The sequence below is a fragment of the Trachemys scripta genome, chromosome 2 (genome assembly GCF_013100865.1).
Source record: "Trachemys scripta elegans isolate TJP31775 chromosome 2, CAS_Tse_1.0, whole genome shotgun sequence".
NCBI classification, from domain to species: domain Eukaryota; kingdom Metazoa; phylum Chordata; order Testudines; family Emydidae; genus Trachemys; species Trachemys scripta.
In genome coordinates this window covers 282,394,644-282,421,368 of record NC_048299.1, presented here as the reverse complement: position 1 = coordinate 282,421,368, position 26,725 = coordinate 282,394,644, and the positions used below count along the sequence as shown (strand labels likewise).

Genomic DNA, 26,725 nt, shown 5'->3' with positions numbered 1-26,725 from the left:
TTTCAGGTATTTAAAAGGGTGTCATAAGGAGGAGGGAGAAAACTTGTTCACCTTAGCCTCTAAGGATAGAACCAGAAGCAATGGGTTTAAACTGCAGCAAGGGAGGTCTAGGTTGGACATTAGGAAAAAGTTCCTAACTGTCAGGGTGGTTAAACACTGGAATAAATTGCCTATGGAGGTTGTGGAATCTCCATCTCTGGAGATATTTAAGAGTAGGTTAGATAAATGTCTATCAGGGATGGTCTAGACAGTATTTGGTCCTGCCATGCAGGCAGGGGACTGGACTTGATGACCTCTCGAGGTCCCTTCCAGTCCTAGAATCTATGAATCTATGAATCATTGAGACTGCCGGCACCTGCCCTGTATTCTGGGAGCCCTCCGCCTTCCTTCTACCTCCAGGCTGGGGATTTCTCCTCAGAATCTCGCAGAGCCTACCTTTCTCTCTGTTTTGATATCATGAGCTCTTAGCAGGTCCAGGCCCCAATCCTGTCCCATCTCCATTATCACAGCTATATCCTCTCTGATGTATGCATCTATCTCACTCCAGACAGGCCATCCAAACTCATCTTCCTCACCCAGAGGTCTGACTGTGTCACCCCGGCCTGCGGTATCAAGTGTAAATTATTGTGCTAACCTGACAGCTCTTTCCTAAGTCCAGCCCTGCTCCCTCCAGCCTCCATGCTGTGATGGGTGACTGACTTCTTCTTGCTGTGATGGGTGACTGACTGCTTCTTGCTGATGTCAGATCTCTCTGAAGGCACAAAGTCTGCCCTCAGGCAGCCCTCTAGAACTAAGTGAGGGCAGACCTGTGCTAAGGGCTGCATTCTCGTGATCCACACCCTTTGCAATGCCATTGGCCCAGTGTGCCCTAGGTATAAGTCAGCACAGAATTTGGCCCTGAATAAGCAGCCAAAGATCTTATTTCCTATCACAATATTGCCAACAGCTGCCTATTCCCACCCAGACTAGAGACAGGGAGTTGATGGGGGAGAGGAGTTTTAGCCTGTTCCCACCCTAAGTACCTTCCTTCTCTTAAACTCACTGGAGACCAATTGAACAATCAGCCTGAGAAGCAACTGAGCCAGTGATGTGGTGCCACAGATACACTCTCCAGAGCTCGCTGTAGGATGGACTGGCCCACAACCCTTTAGCCCAGCAAAGGGAGAGCACCAAAGGGAGGCCACCTCCACCCCACCCACTCTCCAGAGCTCGCTGTAGGATGGACTGGCCCACAACCCTTTAGCCCAGCAAAGGGAGAGCACCAAAGGGAGGCCACCTCCACCCCACCTTCACAGAGTGATGCTATCTGAGCTGCATCTGGCTGTGGAGAGAGGAGGGATAAATTGCCTCTGCAAAGACTGCATGTTTGGCTACTGCCCTTTAGTGTTTGCCAGGAACCCAGTTTAGTATGGCAGGGCAGGGGGGAACCCCCACTATGCAGGTGTAATGCGAGGTGTTTCTGGACTGAGACTGGATGAATACAAATGCTGATGGGGAGCAGAAACTGGAGCCGACACGAGGACATGGACTGTCCCTAGTGTGGTCAGGCAGCATGAGAAGACCCTAAGCCAAAGTCTACAAGACGAAGATGCTTGGCCCTTTGGCCCGAGGCATGGTCCTGCCGCAGCTTATGGGGAAAGAGTCAGACAGACAAGATTCTGAGAAAGTTCAAAGGCAGCAACCTGAGCTTTATTCTGTTTGAAGCCCAATTCTCCACCTGTAAAGCAAATCTGCAGGGAAAGGAATGAAAGCAGCAGCACCAATGCAGAACCGCTGCCTGGGGAGAGACTCCAGCAGACCCAGGCATAAAGCAAGAACCTAAGGGGCAGGGCGTGGCACAGGCTCAGCAAAGAGGTATGTCCCCCAACCTAGCCACAACTACAATCAATGACTCTAGGTACGCAAGGGCAGGATCTGGGCAGCCACTCATTTGAGAACAAGGACCCAGAGACAAACTGCATGCCTTGTGATGTCTAGTTCCCCTGCAAAAGTGATGGGGCCTGCCCAGACCTCCCCATCTGGGGAAAGGTGATGCTGGCATACTCCTAGGACACAGAGCTGGATCTGAGCTGCCAGTCGGTCTTACCGAGTTGCCGGGGACTGGATGCTCCTTCCATTTAGTCTCTTGATCTTGTACTCCACTCCTTCGATGATGACACTGGACTGCATGCTCATGTCAGGCATCTGCTTCCCCACATCCTCCTCTTCCTCCTCCTCCTCCAACAGCAGAGCCCGTTTCTGCTGCAGTTTACGAGCTGCCAAAATGAGAAAGACCCATATGAGTGGGGAGAGAACTGCAGAGCTGGCTGCCAGCAGTGATTCCCACGGCCATCGAGGCTCATGGTAGGTCCTTCCCCTCTAAGGGTCTCACTCACTCTCTGCAAGAGAGTCCTACAGTTTCTGTAACTGTCTTTGAGTCTATTCCCTTCTCTTCAGCTCTCTTAGCATCTACTCCTTTCCCAGCATCGATTCCTTTCAACCTGTCTTAATCACTTCCTTGTAATCAGCAAAACCTTTTCCCTAGCTTTCTTCCTGGCTATAACCTCAGAGAGTCTCCAACCGCTTCACCCTCTGTAACTCCTCCATGGATGGGAACTGCCTAAGAGCCAATGGGAAGACCCCCTGTGGAGATGGATCCCACAGGATATGATGTGCATGTCAGGGATCAGACCTCTAGGAGTCAACAGCCAGATTCAGACGTGTCCCTCCATGGGCATAGAGCCCCAGGAACTAATGGGAAAACATCATCCCTCCAGCTCAGCTGACAAGCAGATCCCCTCCACACACATCAGGGACAGTGCCATGGGGAGCCAATGGGTAGGACCCTGCTGTGGGGGGTGGAGGCCCGATAAGTTGATGATCCTCTTCACCCAGTGAAGGCCAGTCATGGCAAGGGACGGGCAGAACTCCACCCTCCTCCCATGGGCACAGACTGTTCAGAGGAGGCCTATATTCTCATAGATTTATAGACTCATAGGCTTTAAGGTCAGAAGGGACCATCGTGATCATCTAGTCTGACCGCCTGCACATCGTAGGCCACAGAACCTCACTCACCCACTCCTGAAATAGACTCCTAACCTCTGGTTGAATTACTGAAGGCCTCAAATCATGGTTTAAAGATTTCAAGTTACAGAGAATCCACCATTTACACTAGTTTAAACCTGCAAGTGACACGTGACACGTGCTGCAGGAAGGTGAAAAACCCCCAGGGTCTCTGCCAAACTGACCCAAGGGAAAATTCCTTCCCAACCCCAGGTATGGCGATCAATTAGACCTTTCACCTAAGATGGGTTTAACCATGCATGCAGGGGTTCCCTCACCAAAGGCTCTTAAGCAGAGTAAGCTGTCATGGAATAAGAGAGAAGGTCCTGTCATGGATCAGTAACTGGTTAAAGGATAGGAAACAAAGGATAGAAATAAATGGTAAGTTTTCAGAATGGAGAGAGGTAAATAGTGGTGTTCCCCAGGGATCTGTACTGGGATCAATACTGTTCAACATATTCATAAATGATCTGGAAAAAGAGGTAAACAGTGAGGTGGCATGATGGGGTATAAATTAGCTGTTACCACTCGGGAAAGAGATCTTGGAGTCACTGTGGATAGTTCTCTGAAAACATCCACTCAATGTGCAGCCACAGCCAAAGAAGCTAACAAAATGTTGTGAATCATCAGGAAAGGGATAGATAATAAGACAGAAAATATCATATGGCCAGACTGGGTCAGACTAAAGGTCCATCTAGCCCAGTATCCTGTCTTCCAATGCCAAGTGCTTCAGAGGGAATGAACCCCTGTCGCCCATTTCAGCTTCTGGAAAACAGAGGCTAGGGACATCATTCCTACCCATCCTGGGTAATAGCCATTGATGGACCTATCCTTCATGAATGTATCTAGTTCTTTTTTGAACCATGTTATAGTCTAGGCCAGAGGTTCCCAAACTGGGGTTCGCAAACCCCTGGGGGTTCGCAGAACGTTACAGGGGGTTCGCCAGAAAAATTTCACTAATGGCGGATAGAGGACCCCGGGCATTGGAGACAGCAGGTAGGACCCAGTTGCAGGGCAGACACCCCGCACCCCAGGGAGAGCTGGGCCGGGCAGTTGGGGCTGGCAGCCCGAGTCCCGGCAGTCAGCGGGGGAGCTGGCAGCCCAAACCCTAGCACTTTGCGCGGGGCTGGCAGCCCAAGCCCCAGGGAGAGCGGGGCTGGGCAGTTGGGGCTGGCAGCCCGAGCCCTGCCCCCATCAGCGGGGGAGCCAGCAGCCCGAACCCCAGCGCTCCGCGTGGGGCTGACAGCCCGAGCCCCAGGGTGACCCTTAGTTCTTGTGTTATGAGAAGACTGCTGGGCAGGAAGAACAGCGTTTAAATCTTGGCTTCTTAGTTTTCAGATCTGCCATAGAAGACACTGCAGTATGGAGTCAAAGCTTACTTATCATTGCTAAAAACTACCTATCCAAAACTGTAACTACTATGTACAATCTTAACAATGTAAAACCCGAAACCAAAATGTTTTTAGATAGCACTTGTATCAAAAATAGGATCTGGATCCCAGTCCAGAAAGGTTGGTAGTCTGCTGCTGCTTGCGGCTGTAAGTGCTGCAACCCCTTTTTACAGCCCCACCCTTAGAACCTTCAAAACAGTGAAGGGAGGGGCCGGAGGCGGCAAATGAGTGCTCCAGTGGGCACTGCTAGCTACTGTTAATTGTCAGAGCTGTACAAGCCAGCCCATCGCAGGAGTGGGAATATACAGAGGCCAAGCAAAGGAGAATCTCAGCTTCCATTTAAAAAAAAAAGAAAGTTTGTAGCACTCCTGGCTGTGGAGAAAAGCTTGAAAATGTGACTCATAGGGACTCAAAAGTCAGAAGGCAAAGAAAGACCCAACATGTATCATTTTAAAACCAGTCTCATGATTTTTCAGGCCTGACCACAGTTGTTTAATATTTCACTGTAATATTGCTTGAGACACCCTCCCCCCATTAATAATAACCCGGAACCCAGGAGCCAATGGCTGGAAATTAGAATAAATTTCCAATTCCAACCATCCAAGCAGCAGGGTTCTGGAACAGCCTTCCAGTAGAAGCAGGGGGACAAACAGCCCAACTAGTTGTAAGGTGGAGCTTGATAAGTTTATGAATGGGATGATAGGACAGGGTTGCCTGTAAGAGTAGTGAACTGGACTCAATGACTCAGGAGGTCCCTTCCAGTCCCATGTTCAGTAGGTGGGATCCCCCACTCTCAAAAGCCAACAGGCAGGGGACAGATCCCCCAAGAGCCACAAAAGAGAAACCTAACACCCCAACACTGACTCTGTCGCACCTTCCTCCTCCTTCATTTTCTTCAGGTCATCCTCCCCCACCAGGGAGACACGCTTGGGGGGCTTCTCCACCTGCTGCTGTTTCACCTCGATCTCAAAGTACTTTTGCCTCTCACGGAAGGATCGCTGTTCTGGGCTGTGCAGTCCCCCTGACGACAGCATCTGCAACAGCCACAGCAGCATGTCAGCCACTAAAAGACCCTACTCCATATCCAATCCCCCCAGGCAAGTGCCCATTCCTTCGTTTCCTGTGTCCCTACCCCACATCCAATCCCCCCCAGGCAAGTGCCCTGTGCCCACCTTCCCTGGATCCCTGCCCCGTATCTAATCTCCTTGGGTATATGTCCCATGCCTGCCTTCCCCAGGTCCCTTCTTCATATCCAGTCCCTTCAGGCACAGGCCACATGCCTGCTTTCATCAGGTCCCTACCCCATGTCTGAACCCTCTCTCCACACTGCCGCAGATGGGAACTTTGCCTCCTATCTACCCACACTGGGATTCTGCGCTTATCCCCCAAGGTCTGTGATCAAGACTCACAACTCCAACTCTATTTCCAGCCACTGAAACTCACCTCAGGAGAAGCTTTAGGTTTCTCGGTGCTTGTCTGACCATGTGTCTCCTGAGGAGAGAGAGAAAAGGGAAACGTTTGAGATAGGGGCTCTTTGTCTTTGCCTCACCCATGAAACAGAACAGCACCTCCTGCCCCCATTCTCAGTCCTGACCCACCTGTGATGCTCCCAGTATCCCCATCGTCCCTGCCACCCCGGTGTCTGTGCAGCCAGGTCATCATCCCTGCCCTACCCCTACCTTATTTGCCTGTGACAGGGGAACCGCTGCAAAGGTCTTGTATGCCTGCTTGACACTGACTGGGACATCCTCAGGAGAGGGAGGTGAGGGGGGACGCAGCTGCAGAGACAGAGACAGAAGAGGTCAGGCTAATCATAGATGCTATAAAGGAGAACAGGAAAAGAACCAGCCCCTTATGTGTGTTGAGACCAGAGGGTGGAGCATCAGAGACAGAGCCCCCAGCCTTGGGAAAAGGGGGAGTAGCTGCCATGCACAGTAGCTTCCTTGGACACGAGCATGTTACACTGCTGGCTCTAATGTCCTGGATAGGCTGGTGCCAATGCTTCTGCTGGTGTCAGAGCCTCCTGGGTTCAGTGGGGGTTTCACAGGTGGCAGTGCTGCTCCCAGGCTCGTCAGGGATTTCAGCTCAGCCACACCAGCTTATGTCTGCCTGCAAACAATGGGCTCTCTGGGTGGCCATACACCGGACTCCAGTTCCTGAGTCTGGATTGGGTATGCCAGTTTTTAGATTTCCTCACAGTATTTGTGAATGCCAAGACTATAAAGAGTTAGGCTACCTCTCAGCCTTGTCTCTGGTGCTAGTCCAGTTATCCCTGTAAGAAGGCCTGGCCATTTCCTCCTGTATTTCAGTGCAGGGGCTATTGCACTCCTACTTAAACCAGCGTCAAAGCAGGTGCCCACACACCCCTACATTGAGGGCTCCTGTAGATTTCTGTGGTCCTCTTACTTGCATTGAGCACATCTCAGCTGCCTTCTGGGAAGGGATCTATCATCTGGAGGACCCACCATTTCCTCTTCTTGACTCCTTAAGCATTTCCCCACTTAGCATCTTTGCCAATGTATTGACAGAAAAGACTGAGAAGATCCAACAGGACTTCATGTTCCTTGTAACTTGTCTGCTCTCCTCCTTTCACCTTCTGTCTCCCCACATCCCCAATCCTATCCCAGACACACATCTGCCTTGCCCCTATTCTCACACCCTTCACAACACAACCCACCCTAGTCCCCCGGGATAAAAATCCACCTGTGACCCCCCCACTTCTGCCACCTCCCTCCTCTCCTTCAGCACGTGCCACCTACGACCACTGCCTTGACCTCCTGCTTCCAGTCTCACTATTCCCCCACCACAGCCCTCTCCAGCCCTGAAGGGGTTAAAGCAGCCCTGGAGAGGGCTGTGGTGGGGGAAAAGATAGTCTGATTGGGGGAAGCAGCCACAGCTGGGGCCACGCCCCAATTAGGCCACAGCTGGCCCTATAAGAGGCCTGAGGGCCAGAGGCTGAAACTCTCTCTCCCCCTCTTTTCTTGAGAGAGAGGGACCTGTCTGTCTGGGAGCTGAGAAGGGTACCTGAGGTGGAGCAGTGTTGGGGAAGGGCAGAGGGAGCTGGGGAGGCTGCAGGCCTTGCTAAAAGGGCCAAATAGGCACTGGGGCTGCAGAGGGGCAGCCCAGAAATAGGCAAAGGCAGCAGGTCCAACCCCCCTTGCCGACGATGAGTGGTTTACAGACTGCCGTCTGCCCCGGTGAGCGGGGGCTAGATGATGACTGGCAGTAGCCACTGAGGCAAGGTGGGAATAGAGGGTTGGGGGTTCCCCTGCGCGGGGAGACCCAGAGCGAGGGGGGTACTGTGGTGAGCAGAACCCCTGGGCAAAGGGCACCAGGGGTTCTGGGAGGGACACGGGGCCAGCAGCAGGCGGGACACCAGCCTGCAAAGGGCGCCCCAGGCTGGAAAGAGCGAATTCCCGAGATGACCAGCAGGAAGCACGGTGCCGGTGAGTCGTCACCCCGTCACATTCACCCTTGACTCTCTCTGTTCTGGCGTCTCCTCTCTCCCCTGAAAAGGGAACACGTCTGCTCATACGCTTTACACTGGCTGCCTATAAACAAACTCTCTGCTCCTAGCCCTTTCCTTCCTCTATGGGGACCGGTCCCCTGCTCAGGGCCTCGTGATGGTGGGGGCAACAGCTTTCCTCACAACTGGTTATATGGTTTCTCCCCTTCAATTCCACACTTGATTCCTTCCCTCTTTTCTCGCTTCCTCAGCCCCTTCGGCTGCCTTAACTCAGCCTTGCTTGTTTGCTGCCCTTCTCTTTGCTCTAACTGGTGATGTCTATTCTTGTTTGGTTGCCTTCCCTTCTGCTCAGACTAAACAATAGTCTGCCAATCTTGGAAAGAGATTTTAAAATACAGTATCTGAATCACTTGAACTCTAGCTCTTCAACCTGGGTCTCATTTGGGCCCAGACAGGGATGTCTGTCCAATTCATAATGTGACTCTTTGAGGCAGGCTGGGTCTCTCTCTAGGTTTTCAATAGTGCCACACAGGCACTGTAAAAAGGAGTAATGACCACTGGCCTATTTCCATGCTGCAAGTGGACCAGTGTTCTTGTGTGGTAATTCTTGCCAGGCCCCAGAAACCCTGTGCCTGGGCCCCAGAAACCTGCAGATTCCTCTGTGCCTGATGCCATCTTGTAACAATTGCCAATGTGCAAGCAATCCTTCTGCAAATCAGCAATGGTGCAGTGCTCCCCAGTGAGGGGGGCAGAGCCACACAGCTAGATAACAGCAAGAAGCTGTTGGCTGTTGCCCTGGTGTGTGAGAGATAATGACAGGACAAAAGATCTGAAGGGCTTTATACATCAAGAGAATGTAGCACCTTGTAAGTAAATGAAAGTCTGAGACGCCATCTGCACTGGGGATTTCAGCCACTGGTGTTAGGTGTGTGGAGGCCCAGGAGAATTGAATGAATGGCCTTGGGTAGCCCAGCCAGTACAGCCCAAATGGTGGCTCAGTAATTTAAGCATAGTCCACGATAGAACGGGAGTTTGGACTGAGGATAATAGTCCCTGGCGACTTTATTCTTCTGGAATGGGTATTCTCTGCCTTAATCGGACAAGGCAGGAGGGAGTGTACGTGGGAGAAAGCAAATGTGATTGGACTCTATCCCCTGGATTTGATTGCTGGGATCCCCACTGTCGCCCGTATGACTGTTCTAAATATCAAGGGCGATGGAACCACACCCATGTGAAACTTACCAATAATAGTTGGGTGAAATGTTCCTACCAACAACCTAAAGGCGAAGGTTGCAAGGTGGTAGGACAGGATAGGTTCTTTGATGCCCTATCTTTAACTTGCCAGCGAGACAATACCACTAGCAAGGACCACGTGGTAGGGTGGTTTCAATGGGCATGGCAGCATCATAATGGAACTCGAGTATGGGGTTTCAGCCAGTTCTGGTCTAGCACCAATCAGCCAAGATGGGGCTGTGATTGTGTCTGGAAGGCGGGAGCTGGGGCGTGGAAGTGTAATTACTGCGATTCGTACGGTGACTCAACTGTTGGGGGACCTTTAGGGACCGATAATTATTTATATTTCGAACAACCAGAGGACTCTGAGGCCTGAGATGGTCCCTTTGCTAACGGAACCTGGGCCCTGAAAGGCCATTATTGGATCTGTGGATCCTATGCCTACCGCAGATTGCCTCCAAATTGGTCAGGGGTACGTTACGTTGGCTATATTAGACCCTTGTTCTTTCTATTACCCCAGATGCAGGGAAATAAGTTGGGAGTTAAAGTATATGACGATTTGATCAGAGAAAGGCGGTTCGTGGACTCCACCTTGGCCGCCGGAAGCTCCCAAACATGGGGAGCTCAGCAGTGGCCCCCCGAGAGGATTATCCAACACTATGGACCAGCCACTTGGAATCCCAATGAATTAATATCCGGGGCCAGAGAACCTATTTATAACCTAAATCGAATAATTAGGTTACAGGCTGTTTTGGAAATCTTAACCAATCAAACAGCCGCGGCTCTTGACCTTTTGGCCGATCAATCAACCCAGATGAGGAATGCAATCTATCAGCATCATATAGTCCTCGATCATTTACTGGCGGAGGAAGGAGGAGTCTGTGCAAAATTAAATGAGTCTAATTGCTGTTTACAAATCGACGATAATGGAAAAGCGGTAAAACAGTTAACGAAAGAAATGAGGAAATTAGCCCATGTCCCAGTTCAGACCTGGGGAGGGTAGGATATGGACTGGTTTACTTCCTGGTTACCGCAACTAGGATGGCTCCGAAAAGGTTTCCTCTTCTTTGTACTCTTTATTACAACCCTACTAATCCTAGCTTGCTTTGCTCCCTCTTTAGTTGTGTTAGTCCGACAAATGACCAATCAAATTGTATATCGACAAATGATGGCGCTATACCAGCCAGTGAAAACTGAGGATTGGGGGCCACAGAGCTCTCAAAATGCTTTTAAGGGGGGAAAACCTTGTTAGAGCAAAGGTCAACTATTTGCCTATTATCCCAGCTGCTCCCCACATGCACGAAGCTGCTTTCCGCATACACGTATACAAAACAATCAGGCAAGGAAGTCAGACATATGTATCCTGACGACCCCCAGAAGCATAATCAATCAAGGAAGTCCAACAGATGTATCCTGTTTACCCCTAGAAAGGAATTTAAAAATTCCATAGGTTAGCAGAATGTATGCACGCTAAGTTGTTTGTTACTGGGTATAAAAAGGCCTGCTCTGTGCTTGTAAGGTGTGCTTCTCCCTCTGGCATTAGTCGAGGGAAGCACCCGCTCAGCTGACTGATCAATAAAGAACTTGAAGCCGTCTTCTAGACTCCCGTGCCTCCTTGGGGTAATTGGGTAGCTCCAGGGGGAAACGAGACCATTTGGCTAACACTAGTGCAGCTGTACTGATGGAAATCCTGGCACAGATAAGCAAAGCCGCCATGTGCCACTGTGCTGCTCACCCCTGTTTGAAACCAGAGTAAGCAGCACGGGTGCAAAGCAGGAATCTGTCTTTTCCGGGGTTCTCACCAGGATAGCATCACTGGTGGTTAGCCAAAGATGGCTGTAACGAGGGCAAATCCCAGTGTACACAAGACTACGGCGCACCCAGCACTCCAGTGCCTTTCAGATAGGGCGGAGAGCTCCTGCAGGGACCAGAGAGGGTTGGTTGGCGTTTGGGCCCATAATGGGCATCACTAGGAGGGTGTGTGTAGCTTGCCCGCCAGGAAGGGTGGCACAACCACCACCGGGCACAGGCTGACTCAGCTCAGTGAGAAGGAACTGCAGGCCACTTACAGAGTTCTGGACACTGGAGCATGACTCCGGTTGCTGGAAGGGGTTGGGGCTGTCTCTGCCCTCCGAACTAGGCAGGGCAGCATTTTGTCGCACCCGGGAGAGAGGCTGAATGACGCCCGGCTTGGTCTGCTTGTGCCCACACCACACAACAGGGAAAAGGCAGAGTAAGGGACAAGAGACAGAAAAGAGAGACAAGAAAAGTTAGGGCAGCAAGACATCCCTGGCATGCAAAAGAGGGGGGCAGATCCTGTTTGAAACTCTTGGGCGCAGCTTCTCTGCCACACTGCCAACCCAGTCAGAGGCAGCAGGCTGCGAAAGGGATAAAGGCACCTTATCAATAGCCCCCATTGATATGTGGGAGGGAGAGCAACAGCAGCTATCCAGCACCAGCCAACACCCCAGGATCGTGATGTGCAGAACTAGACAAGCAACAAGGCCATGGCAGGGCCCAGTGGCTCCACACAAGCCCAGGGCACAAGCACAAGTCTGCAGTGCAAGCAGGCAGCTTCCAGAGGTGCAGGAGGGAAGTGTAAGAGCGAGCTGGGGAGAATGTGGGAGTTGTAAATAGGAGATGCAGATGAGAGAGAAAAGGATAAGCAAGCACTGAGGGCTCCAGTGGCAGATTGGGGCAGAAGCAGCGATGTGAGAGGGGACTGGGGTGTTGAGGCTAAGACTAGAGCCAGTTACTCTGGGGTGTTTCGGGGAGATGAACAAATGTGAGACACTGGAGGGAGGGGTAGCAGAGAAGCAAGTAAGCAAGCAAAAGAGAGCCACCAGAGCAAGTACAAGAGGGAGCAAGGCTGTGGAATATTCACACTGAATTTTGAGAAAAGGGGAAAAAAATAAGCCTTTGTGCATTTGTGCAAATGTGAGGCATGGTAGTGAGCAGCGTGCAAGGAAAGGAGAGTGTGTGGCCTGGCAGTAAATAGAATGCAAGGAAAGCAGAGGGCAAGACCTGGCAGTAAGCAATGTGCAAGGAAAGGAGAGTGTGTGGCCTGGTGGTAAGCAGTGTGCAAGGAAAGGACAGTGTGAGGCCTGGCAGTGAGCAGAGTGCAAGGACATGAGTGTGCAGCCTGACATGGATCCCAGTGCGAGGAAAGGAATGAGAGGCCTGGCAGTGAGCATAGTGCCAAGAAAAGAGAGTGTGAGGCTTGGTGGTGAGCAGAGTGTGAGGAAAGAAGAATGTGAGGCCTGGCAATGAACAGAGTGCGAGGAAAGGAGAGGGTGAGGCGTGGGGGTGAGCAGAGTGTGAGGAAAGGCGAGGTCAAAGGCTGGCAGTGAGCAGAGTGTGAGGAAAGTCGAGGTCAAAGGCTGGCAGTGAGCAGAGTGTGGAGAAAGTCGAGGTCAAAGGCTGGCAGTGAGCAGAGTGTGAGGAAAGGCGAGGGGAGGCCTGGCAGTGAGCAGAGTGTGAAGAAAGTCGAGGTCAAAGGCTGGCAGTGAGCAGAGTGTGAGGAAAGGCGAGGGGAGGCCTAGCAGTGAGCAGACTGAGGAAAGTCGAGGTCAAAGGCTGGCAGTGAGCAGAGTGCGAGGAAAGGCGAGGGGAGGCCTGGCAGTGAGCAGAGTGCGAGGAAAGGAGAGTTTGCGGTCTCGCAGTGAGCAGTGTGTGAAGGAGGGAGGTTGCGAGGCCTGGCAGTGACGAGTGTGCAAAGGAAGAAGAATGAGAGGTCTGAGGGCAGAAGCACTTACTGATTTGCTGTCATCTTGCGGTGGGATGAAGTTTATGGAAGCCTGAAAACAGACAAGAAAATGTAAATTGAGAGTCCTGCCCAATTTGAGAGCAATACCAGAGCTCCCAATCTACCCTTCCCAGCTCCTCCTGTCACGTGCAGAGAGAGGCCTGGAGTTCTCACTCTGTGCAGCCCATGGCATCAACCCCCAGTGCCACCCCAGCATAGCCTGTCCTAGCCCTGGCTTAACACCCCGTGCTCTCATAGCTTGTTACTGAGTTTGAGCAAAGCAATTGACACCACAGCTTTTCTGCCATGAAGCACTCACAGACACCAGCCCAGCAGCAGCTAGCAGAAAGGAGCAGAGGGGGAGCAGCTTCTATCCCCTTGGGGCCCTAGCCCAACAACTGCTCCCCACAGCACAGGTCTCAGCAAATACCAAGTCTGTGAGACAGTGGAGCCAAGGAACGTGCTAAGAGCAGCAGCACACACTGCACACCAAGAGGCACTTACAAAGCGAGTCTCCCTGCCTGACAGGTGAGCAGGCCGAAGGGCTGCAGGTGGCTGGAGAGGGGCAGCACCAGGGAGAACCAAGAGGGGAGAGAACCAGAGAAACACTGAAGACACCAAGGTTCCTGCAGGGAAGGCAGAGACAAGCACCCCTTTCCCCAGAGCTGAAACTCCCCTTCCTCAAGCCCCACAGTGAGCATGCTCACTCAGCCTTTTCTAACCCACAGCAGAGAGAGGAGCCCCCAGCCCAACTGCTCCTCACCTGCCACAGAGAAAGGACCCAGCACCTGCTTCTCAGCAGGGAACAACCCCTTCCCCGCTGCTTCCAACCACCACGTGCAGAGAGGGGAGGCCTTGCTGGCTTCTCCCCTGCCAAAGGATCACAGGATTTATCAGAAGGGACCATTATGATCACCTAGTCTGACCTCCTGCCTAGCACTGGCCAGAGATCTTCAGCCAGGGATTCCTTCGAGCCCAGTAAATTGTGATTGAACTAGAGTGTGTCTTTTACATTATGAGATGCACATAGTTGAAGGCCAGAAGGGATGATTATGATCATCTAGTTTGGCCTCCTGTCTATGACAGACAAAAGAACCCCGCGCAGTGACTCCTGCATCAACTAAGTAAATTGATCCAATGGTTAATTATCTTCACTGTTAAAAATTTGCAATTTATTTCTAATCTGAATTTGTCTAGCATCAGCTTCCAGCCAATGGATATGGGTTTTTTTGGCCAGTTTGAAGAGCCATCTTTTCTAGCCAGACTGAAGAGCCATACCACTATCAAAAATCCCTTCCTCATGTAGGTATTTGTAAAGCATGATCAAGTCACTTCTTAACTTTCTCTTGGATAAATTAAGTAGATTTTTCTTTAATCTCTCACTACAGGGAAGTTTTTTCCAGACCTTGAATCATTCTTATAGCTCCTTTTTGAAGTGAGGACACCAGAAATGGACACAGTATCCAGTAATAGTTTCATTAATGCCAAATAAAAAGATAATACCACCTTCTTACTCCCACTTGTTAATTCCCTGCTTGCATATCTGAGGATCACATTCACCATCTTAACTACAGCATTGCACTAAGTACTTTTCAGTGTCACTGCATTTCAGGATATAGTCCACATGTTGTAAGTCTTACATTCTTTGTTCTTCGATATATGATCTTGCATTTAGCTATAATAAAACACTTTGTTCAAATGAGCCCACTTTACCAAGTGATCCAGATTGGTCTGTATAAACGACCTGTCCCCATCATTATTTACCACACCACCAATTTTTGGATCATCTGCAAATTTTATTAGCAATGATTTTGTTTTTTCTTCCATATCATTGATAATGACAGTGAATAGCACTGGGTCAAGAATAGACCACAGTGAGAGCCCATTAAAACATCTCCTTTGGTAACAATTCCTTTGGTATAATTACTTTTTGTGAGCTATCCATTAACCAGATTTTAATCCATTTAATGTAGGCCACATTGATTTTCTTGTGCTAATTGTTTTAAACATCAGAATGGCAATTGTTTGCATTTCCTAACAGCTTATTTGTACTCATTGCTATCAGTTTCCCCATTTTTCCATTTATATAAAGTCCAAATCAACCACCCCAATCTTCCAAGGCAGAGAAGAGTATCATCATTCATTCAAGCATGTCTGCTAGTTATATGGTATCTGCATAAGCTAAAAAGCTCAATTCTAGATCACCCAACATCACGCCCTTCGACTTGTATACCATTCTGAATATCCAATTTAAGAATATGATGAAAAGGGACTGTGATTCTATACCTGCTTATTGTACACCAAACTTTGACTTGAACCAGTAGCTTAATATTCACCAATTTATACGGCACTACAGGAGTTTTCATACGTAACTTTTATAATTGCAGTTATCTTATCTGGAACTCCACATGATTTTAACTGCTTTCTATAATGCTTCCCTCCAAACCAAATCAAATGCCTTTGTGAAGTCAATGAAAACAGCAAACATTTTCAATCCCCATTCTCACTTTTTTTCATCAACTGTTGGCGTGTGAATATCTCATCAATGCAACTTTGGCCTGGTCTGAAGCCACTCTGTTCCTCACCTACTAATTCTTCTAAAACGGGCTTTAGTCTGTTGACAATTGCTTTCATCATGATTTCTCCCTGTACTGGTAATAAGCTTATACCTCTATAATTATTCAGACTGCAGGATCTCCTTTCTTCACGATTGGTTCAACTACTGCCTTTAGCCAGTCATACAGTACCTCCTCTTGCTCCCATACCTTCTTATATATTTTTCCTAGAGCTTCGATAGCACTTGTCCCACCAGCTTTTAGCAGCTCAGCTGTTAGATTGTCTATTTCCTCCAGCTTTCCCATTTTTAACTGCTTCACTGCTCTTTCTATTTTTTTTTTCTGATGGTGGTTCAGTGCTGCTATCCATTCTGCCTTGCAAGCTTCCCTGTTCATTTAGCATGTCTAGACAGGGTTCAGCACTTTATCCAAATGCTCCTTCCCTGCTTCCAGCCCCTCTTCAGCAATTGTTCTCAGTTCACTGTTAGCCTTTCTTACCACTTGCATAGTTGGCTTGATCATATTTTCCATAGAACATATCCTTTTTGTACATTGTTTTCATAGCTTGTTTTCCTGACACCTCCTCCAGTTGTTCAGCCGCTTCTCTTCAGAACTTTTGCTTGTCCAATCTGCCATTTCTTCACTGCTTTGCATAACACTTTTATTTCTTCCACGTTCCCAGAAGTCTTGTTTTTACACTTTTGCTGTAATGCCAAGAAAATGAAGTGGGAGCATCTTGGAAATGGGACAAGAGATAAAGTGTTGAAAGGCAGTAGTAGAGAAGCTATAGAACAAGTAAAATGTTATGTTTACCTAGGAAGCTTGATCATTGTTAATGGTTCCATCAAGAATGAAGTTAAAAGAAGATTTGCTTTAGCTACAAGTGCTACATAGATATTGATGAAATTACAGACTGATAAACACATATTTGGTACCAACGTGAAAATTTATCAGACAAGTGTACTAACGGTATTAGTCTTAGGTCTGGAAGCAGCTGCTTTAAATGAAACAGACATTAGAAAGCTGGAGGCAGTAGACAATGGCAGGTGGAAATGAAGAAGACAAAGTAGGATGTGAAGTCAGGGTATGGTATTGGCTATAACTGAAAAGATTACAGTGGTGGGGACACTATAGACAACAGAGAATAGGATGCCAAAGAAAATAATGCAACGCCCGGTTTTTAAGGCCCGGCTTGACAAGGCCCTGGCTGGGATGATTTAGTTGGAGTTGGTCCTGCTTTGAGCAGGGGACTGGACTAGATGACCTCTTGAGGTCTCTTCTAACCCTAATATTCTATGATAACGCAACCAAGATCAGCCAAACCTAGAGGCCGACCATCAACTAGATGGCAGAACATCATACACATTGGCAAGATCAAGCTGTGTTTAATGGAGGAACAAGCCACGGACAGGAATGAAGTTCCTTCCCCATGTCTGTAAAGATGCTTTGGGATGAGAATTATATATAAATTGGTAATTTCACCTCTCCTCTTAACCAAGATGGTTTTTTTTAATCAAAGTAGCCTTTTTTCATGACTGCAGAATTGCACTTTTTTGAGCAGCTAATAAAACATGAGCATTTTTGTTTATTGCAGTATGGTTTTAGCCATGCCAGTCCCAGGATACACTGCTCTACAGCCAAAATGCTTCTGAAATAAATGTAGTCAAACTTTACTAATTCTGGGTCACTGAGAACGAAAATGATGCTTAAAATTGTTGATTGGCTCTAGTTTTCAAGATATGCTATTGGGTCAGTATATACAATCCTTGACTTGGGAATGGCGGAGGATAAGTGAGTTATAAAGGGAAGGGATCTCAATTTAAAACAGAAATGACTAAAATACATCTTTGACTGGATCTATGAATAAATCTATGACTGGGTTTGGACAGTACTTGCTTTTTAGGCAAAACAATGAATGATGCAATCTGAAGCTGGTATTGCGTCATACATGATATGAATTGAATCATGTTATTCCTAGAAGTCATGGATGATGCAATTATAACGAAGCTTACATCACTCTGCTGAACAAATTGTCCTATATCAGCTCTAGAAATCATACAGTGTCGTGCTCTCTTATTTGGGTCAGTGTTTGATTTTGCAAAGGGACACATTTCTGTTTAGCCAAAGTGAGCAGAGATGCCTCGTACTTGTGTGAACAATGCAGATAACTTCTGCTATGTTTATGGTGAAGTGACTTTTGCATCACAAAAGCGCAGTATAACCACTATGGTTAAGAAAGCCTATCACCTTTATTTTGGCTGCAAAATTGGAGATCAGGACAAGAGGTGGGCCCTACACATATGCTGCAACACTTGTGCAACAAATCTTTGCCAGTGGTTGAACAGGAAAAGGAAATCTATGCCTTTTGCAGTGCCAATGATTTGGAGAGAGAGAGCCAACAGATCATACCAGCAATTGTTACTTCTGTATGGTGCCTCCAGTTGGGAAAGGTGTGTCAAAAAAGAAAAAGTGGACTGTGCATTATCCAAACATTCCATCAGCTATACGCCCAGTACCTCACGGAGAAGGACTGCCGGTTCCTGATGCACCAGAATCATTCTCACTTGAATCAGACGAGGAAGAGGAAGAGGATGAAATTTCTGGTCCTGAACCATCAATGTCACAGGACCCACATTTTTTCCCATCCTCCTCCTCTGAACCACACCTCATAACACAAGGTGAACTGAATGACCTTGTCAGGGATTTGGAACTACCCAAGAGTAAGGCAGAGCTGTTGGGCTCCAGACTACAGCAGTGGAAGCTCCTGGCAGGTGATGTTAGGGTTTCCATGTTCCGTGACCGTCAAAAGGATCTTGTCCCATTCTTCTTCATAGAAGGTGATCTTGTAGCCTGCAACAACATCGATGGTATGATGGCAGCCCTCAACGTCGTTCACAATCCAGATGAGTGGAGACTGTTCATTGATTCATCAAAGACGAGTCTTAAAGCTGTTTTACTGCATAATGGCAATGTTTTGCCATCAATTCCAGTTGGTCATGCAGTCCATATGAAGGAAACCTATGACAACATGAAACAACTTTTGAGGTGCATAAACTATGACCAACATCAGTGGCAGCTTTGTGGCGATTTGAAGGTTGTTGCTCTCTTGCTTGGTCTGTAGCCTGGATACACAAAGTACTGCTGTTTTCTCTGCGAATGGGATAGTCGTGCAAGAGATTCCCACTACATCAAGAAAGATTGGCCACTCCGACAGTCATTGGAGCCTGGGTGGAAAAGTGTTCAGCATCCACCACTTGTTGAATCAAGGAAGATTTTGTTACCACCCTTACACCTCAAGCTGGGTCTGATGAAGAACTTTGTCAAGGTCACTGACAAAACACAAGCAGCTTTCAAGTACCTCCGTGGAAAATTTCCAAGGTTAAGTGAACCTAAGATAAAGGAAGGTGTCTTTGTTGGTTCTCAAATTCGTGAATTTCTTCGAGATGATGCATTTGACTATGCACTGCGTGGCAAGGAAAAGAGGCATGGAAAGCCTTCCAGTTAGTGGCAATAAATTATCTCGGAAACAACAAGGCCGACAACTACAGGTTGTTGGTGGAAAACCTCCTCAAGGCATACAAAAGCCTTGGTTGCAACATGTCACTAAAGATACATTTTTTGCACTCTCATCTAGATTTTTTTCCACCGAACTGCGGAGCAGTGAGCGACGAGCACGGCGAGCGATTTCACCAGGACATTGCAACAATGGAGAAATGCTATCAGGGCAAATGGAGCCCATCAATGCTTGCAGACTATTGCTGGACAGTGACAAGAGATGCTCCATTTAATGAATACAAGAGACAAGCCAAGAAGTGCCGAGTAGACACTGAATAGGACTAAACTATGTACATAATAGTTTTTTGCCTTTTGTTTCATAATAAATTGTATTTATATAACCCTTTTGCTGATTTTTAAAGTGTTACATAAACAGGACAGGTGAAATATTATCATGTAAAGCAACCATAAACACATGAAAAGACCTAGGTTTACAATTTATGATTAAAACTCTACTATCTACACAATATACATAGACATAAAATGTAAAAACTTAAATATCTTAGAAACAGTAGCCAATCAGTTGTTTTAATTGTCATATTTGAATTCAGCACATCAAAATACATAATAAATAGCACATTTTATCTCTGAAGCAGACGACTTCTCAAAAATTGTAGACCAGTGATATTAGAGAGACAAGGTGGGTGAGGTCTCTATTGGACCAACTTCTGTTGGTGAGAGAAGATATTACAAGTTTTCGGGCTGACACAGAGCTCTTCTTCAGGCCTGGGAAAGATACTCAGAATATCACAGCTAAATATAAGGTTGTTTACAGCTTGGAACAGAGTGTTGAACATAAGAAGTGACCATGTTGTAAGAGACCACAAAATGAAGTGTGCAGTTAACACCTCTACAGCTGTAGTACAGAGGAGGCTTAGTGGATCATAGATTGTTGTAATGAGCCATAAATCTAGTGTCTTTATTGAGTCCATGATTTTTAGTGTCTAACAAAGAAATTTAATGTCCCAGACTTGTCTTTTGAAGGTGTTGCACAGGCTTCCTTTGAGGATAAGGACTAAGAGGTCAGATATGGAATGATCACTCTGTGAAAAATGTTCGCTCAGGGGTGATATGGTGTTTTTGTCTTGTATCATTTTCCTGTGTGAATTCATTCAAGAGAGTAGTGATTGTCTCGTTATACCCACATAGTTGTTATTGGGGCCTCTAGTGCACTGGATGTGGTACATTTTTCTTCCCACTCAACTTTGTTGTGATAATTGGACCTACAAATTTACCCTAATTGTGAGTTCAACTGTAAAAGTACATGAAAGTTTGAAAGCATCACAATAATCTTTAATAATTAATGTTGATGAGAAAAGTTGCAAAAGGGAGACAGACTAAATTAGTAAAAACCAAAAGGTCTACTGAGGGTGACCAGATGTCCTGATTTTATAGGGACAGTCCCGATATTCGGGGCTTTGTCTTACATAGGCACCTGTTGCCCTCCACCCCGTCCCGATTTTTCACACTTGCTATCTGGTTACCCTACCTGATATAATTCAAGGACAGTGTTAAGATCATGCCTGCTAAACTAGAAAAGTGCAGAACCAGAAATCAGTGAACCAAAATTGGTGTGTTGGAAACTAGGCCTAATCGGTGAGCAAAATAATGAGAGGATGAGATGGGCTTGGTTCTTGGCAGGTAAAAAGCCAGTGCATGCCTGATGTCGAGGGACTGAAGTCTCTTCTCTTCAGGAGAAGTGTGGCGATTTGGAAAAAGAACAGGTCAGTGAATAAACTGGTTAAGATGGAAATCGGAGATTATCGTGGGTAGAAATTTAGGGTGAAGGTGAAGAAGTATTTCACCCTTGTGACATATTGCAAGGGTGGAGGGTCCATTATGAGGGGTCCCAGTTCACTGACCCTCTTGGCTGAAGTGATGGCCACTAGAAACACCACCTTCCTGGATAGGTGGGACATGGAATATCGCTGAGAGGTCTAGAAAGTTTTGACAGCACATAGCTAAGATTCCATAGTGGTACTGGTTTAATGACTGGCGGGAAAGCCTTGATGAGGCCCTTCATGAACCACATCATAGTTGGGTGGCTAAAGACAGAGTACCAGTCTGCTGGAGGGAGGAAGGCATGAACGGCTGCTAGGTGCACTTGTAATGAGGTGATCAAGATATCAGGGTTCTTTAGAGACAGGAGGTAATCTAAAACGATAGGGGATGCTTGAAGATACTGCCTGAGACTGACTGTGCTGCACCCAGGCAGAGAAGTGTATTTAGCCAAATAACAGGTTCAGGTCAATTCTTTTCTACTGTGGGTAAGTATAGCCTGGACAGGGGATGAACAAGAGCGCTCTACTTCCAATGCCCATCCGAACACCAGGCCATGAGTTGGAGAGAACCTGGGTTGAGGTGTTTGGCCCTGCGTCAAGAGTTCTGAGAAGGGGTGGATTTTGATTGGAGGGTGGGCTGACATTGACAAAAGCTCTGGAAACCAATACTGTCTGGGCCAGTAGGGTGCTAGGAGAACGACGTTGGCCTTATGACATATTTTTCTGAGCACGTGTCTGCAGCAGGATGGGAGGAAAGGCAGATCTGAACCTGCTCATCCTCGATCCCAGGAAAGTGTCGCCTTGGGAGTTGCAGCTTATGGCTCCCCTGGAACAATACAGGGGAAGTTTTTTGTTTGTTTGGGATGCAAAGAGGTTCCATGAGGTGTGCCCCACTGCGTGAAAATGTCTGGGAGTAGAGTCATGTATTCCCACTCATGGTCCACTGAGAAGCACCTGCTGAGGTTGTCTGCTAAGGAGTTGTGAACTCCCGGGAGGTATGCCGTCTGGATTGTGATGTTGTGTCTAACGCACCAGTTCCAAAGCCTGACTGCCTCCAGATGCAGTGGGAGAGATCTCGCTCCTCCCTGTTAGTTTATGTAGACCACGGTGGTGATACTGTCCAACATCACTTGGAGGTGGAGGGAGCGAATGAGTGAGAGGAAGGCCTTGCATGCAAGGGTGAGTACCCACAGCTCCAGGGTGTTGATATATAGTCTGGCCTCCTGTGGGGTCCATATGCCCTGAGCAGTGTGACTGTTCAGGTGGGTGCCTCACCTCAGCATTTGTTACAATGGTGACAGTGGCAGTAGAAAAGGGAACTCCCAGACGTACCTTGTCTGGGTTTGATCACCAAACGAAGGAGGAGGTGACCTGGTAGGAATGGTCACCTTAGAGTTGATGTGGTTTGTTGGGTGAGTGGACCAAATTGAGCCAGGCCTGCAGGCAATGTAGATGAAGCGAGGCAAAGGGGTGCCATATGACCTAGAAGCAATAGGCACATTTACACTGTAGTCCTCGGTCTGTGGGAAATCAAAGCATTAGGTTGTGCATAGTTTGTAACCTTTCTGAAAGGAGGAAGGCTCTTTCAGAAACAGAGCCCTGATAAAGTTTATTGTACTCGTGGGGGATAAAACAAACTTTTATCTGTTTGTACGAATCCCCACGGCTGCAAGACTTTGAACAAGGAATTAAATAGCCAACCAGCCCTCCTGAAAGTGACCTACCAGGAGCCTCTCTTCAAGATATGGAAAGACTCTGTAGCCCTGATGGCTCATCTGGGCCACTACCTTGGAGAAAACTTTCGTAATCACTCTGGGTGCCATCACTAGCCCAAAGGGGAGGACTCAAAATTGGACATGCTCCCAGCCCACCATAAACTATAGGACCTCTTGTGGGAGGGGTGAATGTCTATATGAAAATATGCATACTTTGTGTTGAGAGCCACGAACCACATCCCACTTGAAGAGAGAGGTTTACAACCACAAATCATTCCCCATAATACCACCAGGGGCCAAGCTTCTGGATGCTGTATCAACTGCAGCCTGAAGAGCCATTTTCGCTACCAACTTGCCTTTCTCTAGAAGGGAGAGGAGCTGGGCTCCATCCTCAGAGGAAAGTTTGTCCTGAAATGCCACCAGCCTAGAGTAGTTATTAAAGTCCTGTTTAGCTAGCAGGGACTGGTAACTGGTGATGAGGAATTGCAAACCTGCAGAGAAGAAGGCCTTTCTCCCCACGAGGTCCAGTGTCTTAGAGCCATTATCTGATGGGTGGTCCTTGGGTATTGTGACCTATTACATTCCGTAGCAGCCTGTACCACCAGGGAGTTGGAGACAGGGTGGGAGAACAGAAATTCAGCTCCCTTTGCCAGGATGAAATAGCGCCTCTCAGCTTCTTAGGTGTGGGGGTGTATGATGCTGGGGTGCGCCAGACCAATCTCGCCGGTTCCAGTATGACCTCATTAACTGGGAAGGCGAACTTACTTGGGCCCTGAGGCTGCAGAATGTTCCACAGTCAGTAATGTGGGTCTTGGACTTCCTCCAGAGATATCTGAAGATTACTAGCCACTCTTCATAGTAAGTTCTGGTATTGCCTATAGTTGCCTGGTAGGGATGAGGAAGAAGGAGAGTCTGCCTCATCTGGGGAAGAATAGGAGATTCCTGTTGGAACCATCAGTACCTGTGGTTCCAGTTCAACATTCTCCTCCTCTTCCTCATACACCAATGAAACTGGTTGCTGATGCAAGAGAGAAGAGTGAAAAGATTACAGCGTGTCTTGTACAAGGATCCCATGACTGCCAATATGCCCAGAAAGAGGAGCCAAACATTTTGGGGGGATCCCATGACATGGGGTACCATTGGTCCCTATGGAGGTTGTATCCATAAAGGTAGAGAATAAGAGTCCTGGATCACCTGTCCAGGCTTGGCTCTCTCCATGGGGATAAAGTAGGGACTGGCTCCTCAGATTTGTCCAAATCTGAAAATTGCTCCTGTTGGAATGGCGGAGACATTGGTACTCAGGCAATCCAGCCTGATGATTGTAAGTGAGATGGCTCCTGGGACACCGAAGCAGTATCATTTTCCATGTAGTAATGTCCCTCAGGAGGGCTAGGCCAGAGAAGAGGAGAGACATCCTCTGGTGTCGTGTAGGTCTCTGTGCACCCCAGTGTGCGGGGAGTTCTGATGGTTGGCACCAACAGTACCGGTGCATCCCTGGTTGTGGTGTGCTCTTTGGGCAGATGCTTCAGTACTGTAGAGTCTGGAGCGGCACTTGTGGGTGGAACTGGTGGATTATGGTCCTTGTGCTTCAGTACCAGAGTCACCGACAGAACCAGCGCATCCTTCTTCCTAAGGTCTTTACCCTCCAGCCTGATTTTTTTTTTTTTTTTTTTTTTTGCTAAGTCCGTTCTTTAGGATCTGTGTGTAAGGGCTTGCCCGACCTTGATGGGCTTAGGGAAGAACTGTCTCTTATGAACAGACCTCATACCCTTTAAAGTCAGAAGGGACCATTGTGATCATCTAGTCTGATCTCCTGCACTCTGCAGGCCACAGAACCTCACCCACTCCTGAAATAGACCCTAACCTCTGGATGAGTTACTGAAGTCCTCAAATCATGGTTTAAAGACTTCAAGTTATAGAGAATTCACCATTTACACATTACTAGTTGATACCTGCAAGTGACCTGTGCCCCATGCTGCAAAGGAAGGTGAAAAATCCCGAGGGTCTCAGCCAATCTGATTTATGGGAAAATTCCTTCCCAACCCAAATATGGTGATCAGTTAACCCTGAGCATGTGAGCAAGACACACCAGGCAGATACCTGGGAAAGAATTCTCTGTAGAGTAACCATCTAGTGTCACATCTCTAGCCGTTGGGGATTACTGGCAGTTGCTGATGGGCCACATGCCATCGTAGGCAGTCTCATACCATCCCCTCCATAAACTTATCAAGCTCAGCCTTGAAGCCAGTTAGGTTTTGTGCCCCACTGCTCCCCTTGGAAGGCTGCTCCAGAACTTCACTCTTAGAAACCTTCATCTAACGGGGGAAGGAATAGCTCAGTGGTTTGAGCATTGGCCTGCTAAACCCAGGGTTGTGAGTTCAATGCTTGAGGGGGGCACTTAAGGATCTGGGGCAAAATCAGTACTTGGTCCTGCTAGTGAATGCAGGGGGCTGGACTCAATGACCTTTCAAGGTCCCTTCCAGTTCTAGGAGATGGGATATCTCCATTAATTTAATTTTTAATTTAATTTCAAGCCTAAACTTGTTGATGGCCAGTTTATAGCCATTTGTTCTTGTGTCTACATTGGTGCTTAACTTAAATAACTCCTCTGCCTCCCTGGTATTTATCCCTCTGATGTATTTATAGACTGCAATCATATCTCCCCTCAGCCTTCTTTTGGTTAGGCTAAGCAAGTCAAGTGCTTTAAGTCTCCTCTGATAAGGTAGATTTTCCATTCCTCGGATCATCCTAGTAGCCCTTCTTTGCACCTGTTCCAGTTTGAATTCATTTTTCTTAAACATGGGAGACCAGAATTCACACAGTATTCCAGATGAGATCTCACCAGTGCCTTGTATAATAGTACTAACACTTCCCTGTCTCTATTGGAAATATCTCACCTCAGGCATCCTAGGACTGCATTAGACTTTTTCACCACCGCATCACACCGACAGCTCATAGTCATACTGTGATCAGTCAACACACCCAGGTCTTTCTCCTCTTCTGTCACTTCCAACTGATAAGTCCCCAGTTTATAGTATAAATTCTTGTTGTTAGTCCCTAAATGCATGATCTTGCACTTTGCATTAAATTTCATCCCATTTCTATCACTCCAGTTTACAAGGTCATCCAGATCTTCTTCTATGATATTCCTGTCCTCCTCCCTATTGGCAAAACCTCCCAACTTTGTGTCATCTGCAAATTTTATTAGCACATTCCCACTTTTTGTGCCAAGGTTAGTACTAAAAATGTTAAATAAGACTGGTCTCAAGACCGATCCCTGAGAAATGCCACTTGTAACCTCCCTCCAGCCTGACAGTTCACCTTGACCCAATGTACTCACCCCTTTAACCAGTTCCTTATCCACTTTTCAATTCTCATATTAATCCCCATCTTCTCCAATTTAACTAATAATTTCCCTCACTGGGGATTTGTCCTTATGTCCAAGAGAGCATCTCTTGCTCTCATGGAGGGAAGCCCTACTGTAGCGGGGTGGTCACCCGCTCCTGCCTTGAGGGGCTTAGAACAGCACAGCAGAGGGCTGGGGCTGAGGCAAGCAGCTCCCAGGCTGATTGGGGAAGTAGGCACAGCTGGGAGCCAGGCCCCAAACAGACCACAGCCGGCCCCTATAAAAAGGCTTTGAGCCAGGACCACAGACTCCCTCTCTGTTTGTAGAGGGAGAAGGCTGCTAGGGAGTTGAGAAGGTACCTGTGGGGAGAAGGGCTGGGGGAAGGCCAAGGGAGCTGGGGAGCTCTGGCCTGGAAAACCCCAGGCTGCGGCCTAGTCTAAGGCCAATTGGGTGCTGGGGTTGCAGGGGGCAGCCCACGGGTAGGCCAAGGCAGCAGGTCCAAACCCCCCTTGCCTATGATGAATGTCTGAGACACTGCAGTCTGCCTCAGTAAGTGGGGGCTAGATGGTGACTGGCAGTAGCCAAATACTGAGGTGAGGTGGGGATAATGGGTGGGGGTTCCCCTGAGTGGGAAGACCCACAGAAACTGTGGGGGTCCTGCCTGGGGGCAGCACCCAGAAAAAGGTCATCTGGGGTCTGGGAGGGACATGGGGGCCAAGCGGCAGTGGGACACCGGCCTGCAGAGTGTGCTCTGGAGGCTGGAGAGCTAATTCCCGAGACGACCAGCAGGAGGCGCTGCAGGGGTGAGTCCTGCACCATTACACCTGCAATATCTTTGGGCTTAGAAACCAAGGGCTCCACTCCTAAGGACTTGCTTGGAGACATGTTGCTCCTTT

General features: G+C 48.0%; 1 protein-coding gene across 1 annotated transcript in view; it reads right to left on the bottom strand.

The window, feature by feature from the left end:
* Positions 1 to 26,725, bottom strand: part of SCRIB (scribble planar cell polarity protein) — a gene marked incomplete in the record, with an annotated part of 213,321 nt that overhangs the window by 41,099 nt on the left and 145,497 nt on the right. Inside the window, 7 exon segments of the mRNA XM_034763808.1 lie at positions 2,087 to 2,255; positions 5,308 to 5,467; positions 5,877 to 5,924; positions 6,113 to 6,211; positions 11,202 to 11,327; positions 12,888 to 12,929; positions 13,382 to 13,432. Coding sequence (XP_034619699.1) covers positions 2,087 to 2,255; positions 5,308 to 5,467; positions 5,877 to 5,924; positions 6,113 to 6,211; positions 11,202 to 11,327; positions 12,888 to 12,929; positions 13,382 to 13,432 — 695 coding nt within the window.